Source organism: Tachysurus vachellii, chromosome 4 (genome assembly GCF_030014155.1).
Source record: "Tachysurus vachellii isolate PV-2020 chromosome 4, HZAU_Pvac_v1, whole genome shotgun sequence".
Taxonomy (NCBI): Eukaryota; Metazoa; Chordata; class Actinopteri; order Siluriformes; family Bagridae; genus Tachysurus; species Tachysurus vachellii.
The window spans coordinates 1,542,961-1,555,460 of record NC_083463.1 but is presented as its reverse complement, the minus strand read 5'-3'; the positions used below and the strand labels follow the sequence as shown (position 1 = coordinate 1,555,460).

At 40.9% G+C, this 12,500-nt stretch overlaps 3 protein-coding genes across 3 annotated transcripts in view; 2 read left to right on the top strand and 1 right to left on the bottom strand.

The window, feature by feature from the left end:
• Positions 1-1,279, top strand: part of bin2b (bridging integrator 2b) — a 15,790-nt gene extending 14,511 nt beyond the window's left edge. Inside the window, exon 12 of the mRNA XM_060867355.1 lies at positions 962-1,279. Within this exon, the coding sequence (XP_060723338.1) occupies positions 962-1,072 (111 nt within the window). The 3' untranslated portion in view covers positions 1,073-1,279. The remainder of the gene's footprint in view (positions 1-961) is intronic.
• Positions 1,280-4,661: 3,382 nt separating this feature from the next.
• Positions 4,662-10,296, top strand: slc48a1b (solute carrier family 48 member 1b). The gene is made up of 3 exons (XM_060867354.1): positions 4,662-5,007; positions 7,284-7,451; positions 7,794-10,296. Exons 1-3 carry the CDS (start codon positions 4,878-4,880, stop codon positions 7,928-7,930), a joined length of 435 nt encoding a protein of 144 aa, XP_060723337.1. The 5' UTR covers positions 4,662-4,877; the 3' UTR covers positions 7,931-10,296.
• Positions 10,297-10,417: 121 nt separating this feature from the next.
• Positions 10,418-12,500, bottom strand: part of hdac7b (histone deacetylase 7b) — a 32,975-nt gene continuing 30,892 nt past the window's right edge. The window contains exons 18-21 of the mRNA XM_060867349.1: positions 12,227-12,360; positions 12,056-12,140; positions 11,682-11,820; positions 10,418-11,351 (exon numbers count right to left, since the gene is read on the bottom strand). Of these exons, the coding sequence (XP_060723332.1) occupies positions 11,282-11,351; positions 11,682-11,820; positions 12,056-12,140; positions 12,227-12,360 (428 nt within the window). The 3' untranslated portion in view covers positions 10,418-11,281. The remainder of the gene's footprint in view (positions 11,352-11,681; positions 11,821-12,055; positions 12,141-12,226; positions 12,361-12,500) is intronic.

Here is a 12,500-nt window from a genome sequence, read left to right as displayed (position 1 = left end):
GCCTCTCGTGTGTGTGTGTGTCTGCCTCTCGTGTGTGTGTGTGTGTGTCTGCCTCTCGTGTGTGTGTGTGTGTGTGTGTGTGTCTGCCTCTCGTGTGTGTGTGTGTGTGTGTGTGTGTGTGTGTCTGCCTCTCGTGTGTGTGTGTGTGTGTGTGTGTCTGCCTCTCGTGTGTGTGTGTGTGTGTGTGTGTGTGTGTGTGTCTGCCTCTCGTGTGTGTGTGTGTGTGTGTGTCTGCCTCTCGTGTGTGTCTGCGTCTCTCGTGTGTGTGTGTGTGTGTGTGTGTGTGTGTCTGCCTCTCGTGTGTGTGTGTGTGTGTGTCTGCCTCTCGTGTGTGTCTGTGTCTCTCGTGTGTGTGTGTGTGTGTGTGTGTGTGTGTGTCTGCCTCTCGTGTGTGTGTGTGTCTGCCTCTCGTGTGTGTGTGTGTGTGTGTGTCTGCCTCTCGTGTGTGTGTGTGTGTCTGCCTCTCGTGTGTGTGTGTGTGTGTGTGTGTGTGTGTCTGCCTCTCGTGTGTGTGTGTGTGTGTCTGCCTCTCGTGTGTGTCTGCGTCTCTCGTGTGTGTGTGTGTGTGTGTGTGTGTGTCTGCCTCTCGTGTGTGTGTGTGTGTGTGTGTGTGTGTCTGCCTCTCGTGTGTGTCTGCGTCTCTCGTGTGTGTGTGTGTGTGTGTGTGTGTGTGTGTCTGCCTCTCGTGTGTGTGTGTGTCTGCCTCTCGTGTGTGTGTGTGTCTGCCTCTCGTGTGTGTGTGTGTGTGTGTCTGCCTCTCGTGTGTGTGTGTGTGTGTCTGCCTCTCGTGTGTGTGTGTGTGTGTCTGCCTCTCGTGTGTGTGTGTGTGTCTGCCTCTCGTGTGTGTCTGCGTCTCTCGTGTGTGTGTGTGTCTGCCTCTCGTGTGTGTGTGTGTGTGTGTGTGTGTCTGCCTCTCGTGTGTGTCTGCGTCTCTCGTGTGTGTGTGTGTGTGTGTGTGTAGCCGGACGGCACAGTGTGGGCGATCATAGAAGAGGACTGGATCAAACATCAAGACCTGACGCTTCTTTCAGGCATCGTCGCGCAGACCCTGATTCAGCGAATCGACTCCTGAGTCAGATTCCTCGCCTTTTGATTCCTGACTCAGCAATTTCAAATGAAACCCTGCGACTCGGAGAACACGTGCTTTCAGTTCTGCAATCAGACCCAAGTTCCTTTCTTTACGTTGTGTTCACTTTCATTAACACAACTGTAACAAACTGCAGTGTTTTACACGTTACCTGTGTGTGTTTGCGCACGTGTGTGTGTGGGGGGGTGGGGGGGGGGGTGGGGGGGGGGCTGTTGCGCTAAAATATGATAAATATATTTTTTGTGTCCTGAAATGACGTGTTTTTTTTCAGTATTTTCAGATCATTGTTACAGCTGATGAGATGTTTTCAGTGTTTAAAGTTCATGTTGCCTTTTCTTTTTATTTCTTTCCCCAAACTTTTCATCTCTATTTCAGTCCTAATCTACATTAATATAAAACATAACTGTGAAACGTAAGAAATATTTTATACACATATTTTTAACAATACATAAATTTACTTCAATAAAGATTTCATGTCTATAAGGTTTTATTGTTTATTAACTGACTAAATTTTTTCCTGGTATTTGTGTGTAATTGCGCCACCTGCTGGTTACCTACCGGTTCTTCAGCTGATTTAACGCTTGTGTCTTTGTGCTTCACATGTTGGCTGGAGTTAAAGTGGGAAAGAAATGCTTGATTTATGTTGGTAAATAAGTTTAAGAAATTTATTCCGTATGTTAAAACACTTACGTAGTTATAAATATTTATTTACATGGAGGTTTAAAATATTTAATGATGACCAGAATTACAGAAAAAAAAAAATCTTATTAGAAATGATCAAATAATATAGTAACACTCCTGACTGTAGAAACTGTCACAGTGCAGAGAGAGAACAACAGAAATCAGGAGATTTCTCATAAAGGTCCTGTGATTATGGAACACATGCACATGTGTACATTTATGGAGGACGTGATGGTTCAGTGGTTAAGGCTTCGGGTTACATTTACATCATTTAGCAGACACTCTTATCCAGAGTGACTTACATTTTTATTTCAGTTTATACACCTGAGCAATAGAGGGTTAAGGGCCTTGCTCAGGGGCCCTGCAGTGACAACTTGGTGGACCTTGGATTCGAACCAATGACCTTCTGATCAGTAGTCGAACACTGAGCTACCACATCCCAGTTACTCAGGCCAACAAGCTGCTGAGACGTCAACGTTGGGTCCTTGAGCAAGGCCCTTAATCTAACCTGCTCCAGGACTGCCGTACTATGGCTGACCCTATGCTCTGACCCCATAATAACCTGGGATATGCGAAAACTTAAACCAAATGATTACATCGGTCTAAATGAGTCTCTACACCATCAGGATATATCTATAAGCATGAGCCTTGTCAGACTGGTGGTGCAGGTGGTGTTAACACTTTAATCTTTAGTGATTTCCTTACTGTTACCCAAAGAACACAGTATAGATTTAACTCTTGAAGTGCTTGTTCTTAATGTTACACTCTCGCACATGCTCACGAAAAAATCCATGATGTCTCTTGCTCTAGTGTGTGTGTGTCCCTGTACAGACCCCTGGGGCCCTACACTGATTTTCTTAGAGAATTTGCAGATTTTCTTTTGGGCTTAAACAAAACGTCACTAGAGCAACACATCGTCTTAATCACACACTAGATTTAATAATATCACACAAAATAGACGTCACTGATATAGATATCATACCTCAAAGTGATGACATCACAGACCATTACCTCATAATGTACACACTACCTGTAGAACAGACTAACTGTGTCTCACCACGTTATCGACTCGGTAGAACTATTATTCTGACCACTAAAGACAGATTCACAAATAACCTGCCTGATCTGTCTGGACTTCTTACTGTACCCTTAAACAGACGATCTAGATGTAATGACTAACAGCATAGGCGCTATATTCACTAGCACATTAGACACTGTTGTCCCATCAGATTACAGAAGGTTAGAGATAAAACACCTGCACTGTGGTATAATAGTCATACTCACACCCTCAAGAGAGAAACAACCTGTAACCTCGAGTGAAAGTGGAGGTTTTTAGAATTGTGTATAAGGACAGAATGTCCAGCTATAGACAGGTTCTAAAAGCTACTAGGGCTCTGAGCACCTGAGCAAACTCATAGAAAATAACCAGAACAATCCCAGGGTTTTATTTAACACAGTGACTAGATTAACACAAACCCAGAGATCTGAACACACTATTATTCCATCACAGTTCAGTAGTGAGGACTTTATGAGATTCTTCACTGATAACATCAGGAACAAAATAGTTGATGTTCAACATGTGAGAGCATCTTGTAACCCAGTCTCACCTAAAGCTCTACACTCACAACTACAGTGCTTCACAAGTACAGGACAGGAAGAGTTAGATAAACTTATTACTACAGTTACACCAACAACATGTTCACTAGACCACATTCCAACTAAATTACTGAAAGAAGTGTTACATAAAGCTGGTGAGCCTCTTCTTTATATTATTAACTCCTCGTTATCTTCAGGTTACGTCCCTAAATCCTTCAAGTTCGTAGTTATTAAGCCCCTCATTAAGAAACCTAATTTAGACCCTAATGAACTATCAAATTACAGACCTAAATCACATCATCTGTTTATGTCTAAAATACTAGTAAATGTTGTGTCTGTTCAACTGAGCTCCTTCTTACAGGAGAACAAGATCTTTGGAGAGTTTCCGTCAGGTTTTAGGCTCCTGATCTCTGTGACTTTAACCATAGCAGGAATGTTGTTTCCAGAGGATTTTTACACAACAAGCCAGAGTTAATACAGAATAGTGACAATAAATACAAACCCTGTAAGAGTCTTCAGCAGACCAGAGGAGAATAACCTGATTAGTCCGAGCTAATTGAAAGCTTATAATAACTCAAATAATCACTTAAATAACCATAAAGAGCAGAAATGTTGTGGTCCATGTTATGTTGTTGTTTGTTTGTTGTTTGTTGGAACCCTGGATGTTCTACAGGAACCCTGGATGTTCTACAGGAACCCTGGATGTTTTACAGGAACCCTGGATGTTCTACAGGAACCCTGGATGTTTTACAGGAACCCTGGATGCTTTACAGGAACCCTGGATGTTCTACAGGAACATTGGATGTTTTACAGGAACCCTGAATGTTCTACAGGAACCCTGGATGTTTTACAGGAACCCTGAATGTTCTACAGGAACCCTGGATGTTTTACAGGAACCCTGAATGTTCTACAGGAACCCTGGATGTTTTACAGGAACCCTGGATGTTCTACAGGAACCCTGAATGTTCTACAGGAACCCTGGATGTTTTACAGGAACCCTGGATGTTTGTTTTACAGGAACCCTGGATGTTCTACAGGAACCCTGGATGTTTTACAGGAACCCTGGATGTTCTACAGGAACTCTGGATGTTCTACAGGAACCCTGGATGTTCTACAGGAACCCTGGATGTTTGTTTTACAGGAACCCTGGATGTTCTACAGGAACCCTGGATGTTCTACAGGAACCCTGGTTGTAAGATTGGTTAGTTGCTTGTTTCTATGTATCCACTGTGTCTTCCGGTACAGTAGATGGCGCTGTGCTTCCTCAGTCTGCTCTGGAAGTCCCCGCCGTTGTGTATTGCATAATAATCTGGGTTTATAAACATGAAGCGCTCATGAACGCTTCACAGCTGTTAATAAAGCGGCTGTTCCTTTATTATTTCAGGGTTGTTTTGAAGCCGTAGTGAGCTGCAGGATCTGCTGTGTGTCTCCTCACGACATGTTTAGCGTTAACAACCTTTGTAATTAGCGTGTGAAGTGGATTTGAGTGTTTAATGATATAATCCGAGTTGTTATGGCTCGCAGAAAGACGTACATCAGTGTGGGTTACTCGTGTGTCGGGCTTCTGCTGGGATTCTCAGCTTTCCTGGTGTGGAACATCGTCTACAAACAGCCCTGGACCTCCGCCATGGGAGGATTATCAGGTAACCTGTCAGTGCTCACTACACTAGTGCACTAACACCTGAACACACTACACTAGTGCACTAACACCTGAACACACTACACTAGTGCACTAACACCTGAACACACTACACTAGTGCACTAACACCTGAACACACTACACTAGTGCACTAACACCTGAACACACTACACTAGTGCACTAACACCTGAACACACTACACTAGTGCACTAACACCTGAACACACTACACTAGTGCACTAACACCTGAACACACTACACTAGTGCACTAACACCTGAACACACTACACTAGTGCACTAACACCTGAACACACTACACTAGTGCACTAACACCTGAACACACTACACTAGTGCACTAACACCTGAACACACTACACTAGTGCACTAACACCTGAACACACTACACTAGTGCACTAACACCTGAACACACTACACTAGTGCACTAACACCTGAACACACTACACTAGTGCACTAACACCTGAACACACTACACTAGTGCACTAACACCTGAACACACTACACTAGTGCACTAACACCTGAACACACTACACTAGTGCACTAACACCTGAACACACTACACTAGTGCACTAACACCTGAACACACTACACTAGTGCACTAACACCTGAACACACTACACTAGTGCACTAACACCTGAACACACTACACTAGTGCACTAACACCTGAACACACTACACTAGTGCACTAACACCTGAACACACTACACTAGTGCACTAACACCTGAACACACTACACTAGTGCACTAGGGTACAGCACCTGAACACACTACACTAGTGCACAATGTAGGGGCTGAGGTACAACACCTGAACACTACACAGGAGTTTAGGAGGCAACTTTTGGAAATCCCTGAGTTTTCCTTTTAGCTTTTATTCATCAGTAAAATTATCTCGTTGATGAATTAATTAACCTGCTGTTTTTGCTGTTTATTTCTAAAAACTTTTCGTATTCTTTTCTTATTAAAGTATAATCCTGTAAAGTCGCATCAGGACTAAGGGGTAAATAAAACAGCAAATAAAACAGCGTTTAATATACTTAGGATTATACAATAAAAATATCTTAATTATTTCTAAACCGTTTTCCATTCCAGAGATGTTTAAATATAAGAATTATAATCTTTGGAGAAGTTAAAAATATTTTATTTATTTATTTATCTATCTATTTACACTTAGCTGTTCGTGTCCTATTATAAAATATCAAGCGTATAATGTTGTTCTGTAGTAATAAATATTGTAATTGTTGACACATTGCTGTGTTTTTAGAGCAGTAACACACTTAGGGACATGTTGTGTAGGTAAATAATCAGCTTTGTGGTTGTAGCAGTAACCTTGTGGTGACTGTTGGTGATTATTGTCCTATAAAAACTTGATAGATGTTAAATTTTATTCCTTTTATACAAAGCAGCAGTAACAAATTCCCATGTTAATGTCCAGTTATATATTTCAGTAAGTTAGTCTCCACTTGTACTTAATTCTGTATGTGTCTTTGTGTATTTTGTGTGGTTTTTTTTGTGTGGTTTTTTTGTGTGTGTTTTTTTGTATGTGTGTTTTTTTGTGTGATGTTTTTTTGGTGTGTGTGTGTTTGTTTTTTTTTTGGGGTGTGTGTGTTTTTTGTGTGTTGTTTTTTTTTGGTGTGTGTGTCTTTTTGTGTTAATGTCTTTTTGTGGTGTGTGTGTGTGTCTTTTTGTGTTAATGTCTTTTTGTGTGAATGTCTCTGTGTGTGTAGAGTCGATTGTGTTACTTGTTTGAGTTGTGTGTGTTTGAACAGAGTAAATACAGTGTTCAGGTGTCAGTATTATGAGTGTGTTATTTCTCAAGGGTTTGATTCTTACCCGGTGTGTTGTGCTGTTTTGTGTGTGTTGTGTAACATGGACTTTGGGTGTCATGTCGTGTGTCATGCTGAACACATTTTGCTGAGTTAAAAGTTTTCTCTGCAGAGCGAAATATGCACTGTCATAAAACTCAAACAGGAAGTGTGTGTGTGTGTGTGTGTGTGTGTGTGTGGGAGGAGTCTCCAGTGTCAGAAATAAAGGTTTAATCTTCAGGTCAGAGATGTTTAAACTTCTTAGTAACGACATTTAGATAAAAAGTCGCACATGTTGTTCTGTAGTAAATATAAATGCTCAGATTTTGACACACTGCTGTGGTATAAACAGAATAAAACATACAGAAGATCCAGAAACTCAGCTGCATCACATTTATTTTATTAAAGCTGTTATTTATTCACACTTTTATTGTGTGTGTGTGTGTGTGTGTGTGTGTGTAGGGGTGCTGGCACTCTGGAGTCTGGTCACTCACATCATGTACCTGCAGGACTACTGGAGAACATGGCTGAAGGGTCTGAAGTTCTTCCTGTTCATAGGCGTGTTCTTCTCCGTGCTCTCCATCATCGCCTTCATCTCCTTCTTGTCCGTAGCCATCTCGCGTAAAGAGTGTAAGTGGATTGCGATGCTAGTTATATTTATACACCATCACGTCCAATCTGGCAACCCTGAACTTATTGTGTTTTATGTTTTTGTCTAAACACAAATGATGGTTGCCAGATTGACACCACACACGTCTTCTCATACCTTAGTCAGTATTTGTTATATTTATAATTAAGGGATAAAGGACGCTAATCAAACGGTTTTTGATGTTATTGTCATTATGTTAATGTACAGACTTTATAAAGCTGTGTGTGTGTGTGTGTGTGTGTGTGTGTGTGTGTGTGTGTGTGTGTGTGTGTGTGTGTGTGTGTGTGTGTGTGTGTGTGTGTGTGTGTGTGTGTGTGTTGTAGCGCTGAAGGACCCTCACAGCCTGTACCTGTCGTGTGTGTGGAGCTTCATGAGTCTGAAATGGGCGTTCATCCTGAGCCTCTACTCCCACCGATATCACAAAGAGTTCGCTGACATCGCCATCCTCAGCGACTTCTAACACACACACACACACACACACGAGTACATGATCACACCCATTGAAGAGTTTGATTCACTGTTACACATTTCTAGTTTTAGAATGCAGTGAGGATGAAGGAGGTGACCACCGTTGTCATGGTGACTAAAGAGATTAAAGTAAAACTTCAGCATTGTTCTTTTTTTTTTCCTTCTCTCTCTCTGTCTCTCTCTCGCTCTCTCTGTCTCTCTCTGTCTCTCTCTCCCTGTCTCTCTCTCCCTGTCTCTCTCTCTGTCTCTCTCTCTCTCTCTCTCTCTCTCTCTCTCTCTCTCTCTCTCTCTCTCTCTGTCTCTGTCTCTCTCTCTCTCTCTCTCTCTCTCTCTCTCTCTCTCTCTCTCTCTCTCTCTCTCTCTCTCTCCCTCTGTGTCTCTCTCTCTCTCTCTCTCTCTCTGTCTCTGTCTGTCTCTCTCTCTCTCTCTGTCTCCCTCTGTCTGTCTCTCTCTCTCTCTCTGTCTCTCTCTATCTGTCTCTCTCTCTCTCTGTCTCTGTCTCTCTCTCTCTCTCTCTCTCTCTGTCTCTATCTGTCTCTCTCTCTCTCTCTGTCCGTCTCTCTCTCTCTCTCTGTCTCCCTCTGTCTCTCTCTCTCTCTCTGTCTCTGTCTCTCTCTCTCTCTCTCTCTCTCTGTCTCCCTCTGTCTGTCTCTCTCTCTCTCACTGTCTCTCTCTCTTTCCACTGTATCTGTAGCGAGCGTGATTACAGCTCAGATGAGAACTTCATCACGTTTTCACGTTTGCATTGAGCAGAACTCACGTATGATAGAAGTCAAGGGGCAGATGTGTTGTGTTGAACTCTAAATATAAAGTCCGAGCGAGCGTCTGAGTCCGAGCGCTGATTCTTTCAGACACACAGTCTGTTAATGTGAACTTCATTTGTGTCGCTATATAAACCTAAATATAAATGTAGCTCCGATGGCCCTGTGATTGTCATAACGCCACAAATTCTTCTCACACACCAGTTTTTAAAGGAGCTTTTTCACTTCTGAGCGTTTAGAATATTACTTTCTGCTCTGGACCCCAAGTGATTCGTGATTCAGGATGATTTCAGAAATTTCTATTTGCTTTTTATTCCTCTTCCAGGTTGCCAGGTCTGTGTTTTTACAGAATCTGCAGCGGAAGGATACAACAAACCTGAACTGTAGCTGGAACTTCTTTTTACTTCCTGACTGTATATCAGTGTGTGAAAGTTAAAGAACAGAAGGATCTCATCCTGCAGTCACACTGCAGTGATCCATCATCTCACTCAACAGCTGCCTCTAGACTTATATTCTGACTGATCTGGGAGCAAAGCGTCTTGTTTTTCTTTGGTTTTTGTTTGGAAAAGTGATGAAGTCTGTGTAAATATTATATTATAACCACACACACACACACACACACACACACACACACACACACACACACACACACACGCTGGAGTTGTCCTTTAATGCAGTTTGTCTGTTGTATGATATCTGATAGATTTTATTAGCTCGATGCTGCCGGATGCTTTAATTCTACTTTTATAATAATCGTGTGATGAACACGGGGCAATTCTGAGCCTTTATCGGTTAAAATATCTAAAAAAAATAAAAATAAAAACATGAATTTTTCTTTTTTCTTTTTCATTTTATGGAAGGCGTGGCTACAGAGCAGCACTGGTGACGTCACTACATCTGAAAAATGCTGCGCGAGTTCGATCGTTAAACGTGGAGAGATTTTTTGTGTGTTTGTGTGTGTGTGTGTGTGTGTGTGTGTGTGTGTGTAGGATCACTGCTTGTTAAGATGTGAACCTGGTGAATGATCTTGTCCACCTGCAGTAAGAAGTCACAGCCACGTGTTATTAAGGCTTTAAAACGTCTGATGATTTGGATTAACGTGATTGTTACTGAAGCACAGACACGTGGTGTAGAGAAAATAATAATATATTAAAAATATATCAATTAAATACCTGCATATTTAATCTAACGATCTCACGACAAGCCGTAACTCTGAAACGTTTCAGTCGAACAGCAGGTAAAGTCACGTGTCAGTCAGAGGAAGGTTCAGTGATACGGGATCGTGGTGAGGTTTGGTCAGCTGTGTGGTTCTGTACCTGGGATCTCTGTGTAATCACTTTTATTGTCTTATTTATTTAGTGTATTCGTGCCTGCATTAATCTCAACAGCGCTTCAGACCGGAGAAACGCACTAACACCAGCGTGTGATTAACACTGTGTTAATGTAGCGTGCAGCTCGTCTGGGTCTCACAGTCACTCACCTGGTTCTCTGAGGACAACAAATGTAAATGTTTTATTATTTGAACGAATCCTGTGTCTTTATATACACGTTTCTGTGTGACGTCGTGTCAATAAAACACTTTTATTCAGATGATAAAGTCACGATGTAATGATTTGTGTACAGTTTTTATAATACAAAAATATGCTTTAGGACATTTTTACATTTATTTCTTCATAAATCAGTTAAAATTCTCACAAAGTAAGAAACAAGACACAAGATTACAAGCTAAACTTTAATAACAATTCTATACAAATCAACAGGAAGCTTTTAAGTTATCGTTTTTTAACCTGCAGTTCTGTAACAACTCAGACGTCTTTATGTTAATGTTTAGGGGGCGGAGTTAATGATTTATACAAATTTAAGCAACTTAATGAATTATTGCAATTCAAACTGAATCTTATCACATCAACCAAACTCACACATCAACCAAATACATTCTATAATTTTTTTAAATAAGTTTTATGAAGCTTTTTTAAATTGTGGGTATAAAATGTTTGATATTTCATGTCCCACATCTAACAAATGTCGAAACAAAAATGTAAGAATTAAAATTTGAGGATCGTTTGTTTGAATAAAATTAAATGTGAATATTTAATCAGGTAAAGTATAAGTATATTAAAATGATACTGAATGTGGATTTATATATTATATTATGGAGAAAATCCTAAAATAAAAAAATAGTCAAATAAATTGTAAATATTTAATGACAGAATATTTTTGACTCATAACTTGAATATTATTTCAGATAAAATAATTTTTAAAAAATCCTTAATGTTCTTTAAATCCTTAAAATCAAAAACTAAATGAATGAAATAGTAACAATAAAGGGGACATTTTTTTCTTCATCTTTTACAGAGCTGAGTTTCTTCTAATGCCGTGAAAAATCTTATTGTTAATAAAATATAAAATCATATATATGTAAAAATAAATCGTAAAGGAATCAGTCATTAAAATGAAAGTTCATTCAGCAATAAAACTCAATGTTATTGAACTCGTCTCGTTCGTCTCCTCACCACAGGACATAAAAGTTATTTTTTCCTGAAATAAAGAGAACAAAATTCCAGCTTTCTTCACTGATCAGCTCATAGCTCCTCATCCTCATCGTGCTCCACCGGCTCGTTTCCACCAAAACACGACCTGGAGCTCTCAGAGCTGAAGATCCAGTGAACATCACAGAGGTCAGCAGTTACACAGTGACTTTAATAAAGTTTTTATAATCCAGTGATTTACAGTTAAATCATTAAAGCTGGAGTGTAAATAACTGCCAATGTTTTCAAAAACACAAGTTAAAAAGGTCATCAAATTAATAGAAAATTAGGTGTTTAGATGTTTGGGTGTTGAGGTACAGTACACTGGTGTTTAAACGTTCAGGTGTTTAAGTGTTTAGGTGCTCTGGTGTTCAGGTGTTTATGTGTTTAGGTGTTTAGATGTTTATGTGTTTAGGTGTGTAAATGTTCAGGTATTTAAGTGTTCAGGTGTTACCTGGTGTAGTTCGGGGGGGTCACACTGAGTAAGGCGAGGGCTGAGGCTGTGTCAGTGTGGACTGAATGTTGTCCCTCAGTCTGTAACCATGAATCTCCAACAGTGTGTATCAGACCTCTCACTGACGACCAGTACTGACCTGACCCACACACGCACACACACACACACATGCACACACAGACATACACACACACACGCACACACAGACATACACACACACACAGACACTCAGATACCTCTCAACACATTCTGCCTGATGGATTAAGGTGTCGTGTGTAGGAAGTTATTCTCTATCAGAGCTGTGTGTGTGTGTGTGTGTGTGTGTGTGTGTGTGTGTGTGTGTGTGTGTGTGTGAGCTCGGAACACACACTCACTGTGGATCTCTAGAACTCTGTATAGAGACTGAACTGCTGCAGCACATGGTTTCTTCATTAGGACATCCTCCGTCAGAGCCACAACCTACACACACACACACACACACACACACACACTCAGACACCTCTCAACACATTCTGACTGATAGATTAACGTGTCGTGTGTATGACCTTGTTCTCTAACAGAGCGCTAACACACGCAGTAGAAGCTTCACACACAGGTGTGACATCATGACCTCGCTCTAACACCACGATGACACGACCTCCACAGAGATCCATCAGGTTCTGAGTGAGGAGCCCAAAACCTACAAAACACACACACACACACACACACACACACACACAGTTTGTCTTATTATCATTGTAAAGGCCTAATTATTATTTTGCTAATTATCCTCAGTCTCTTCCTACATGGAAAGCAAACATTTGCAGTTTTGTTGTGATG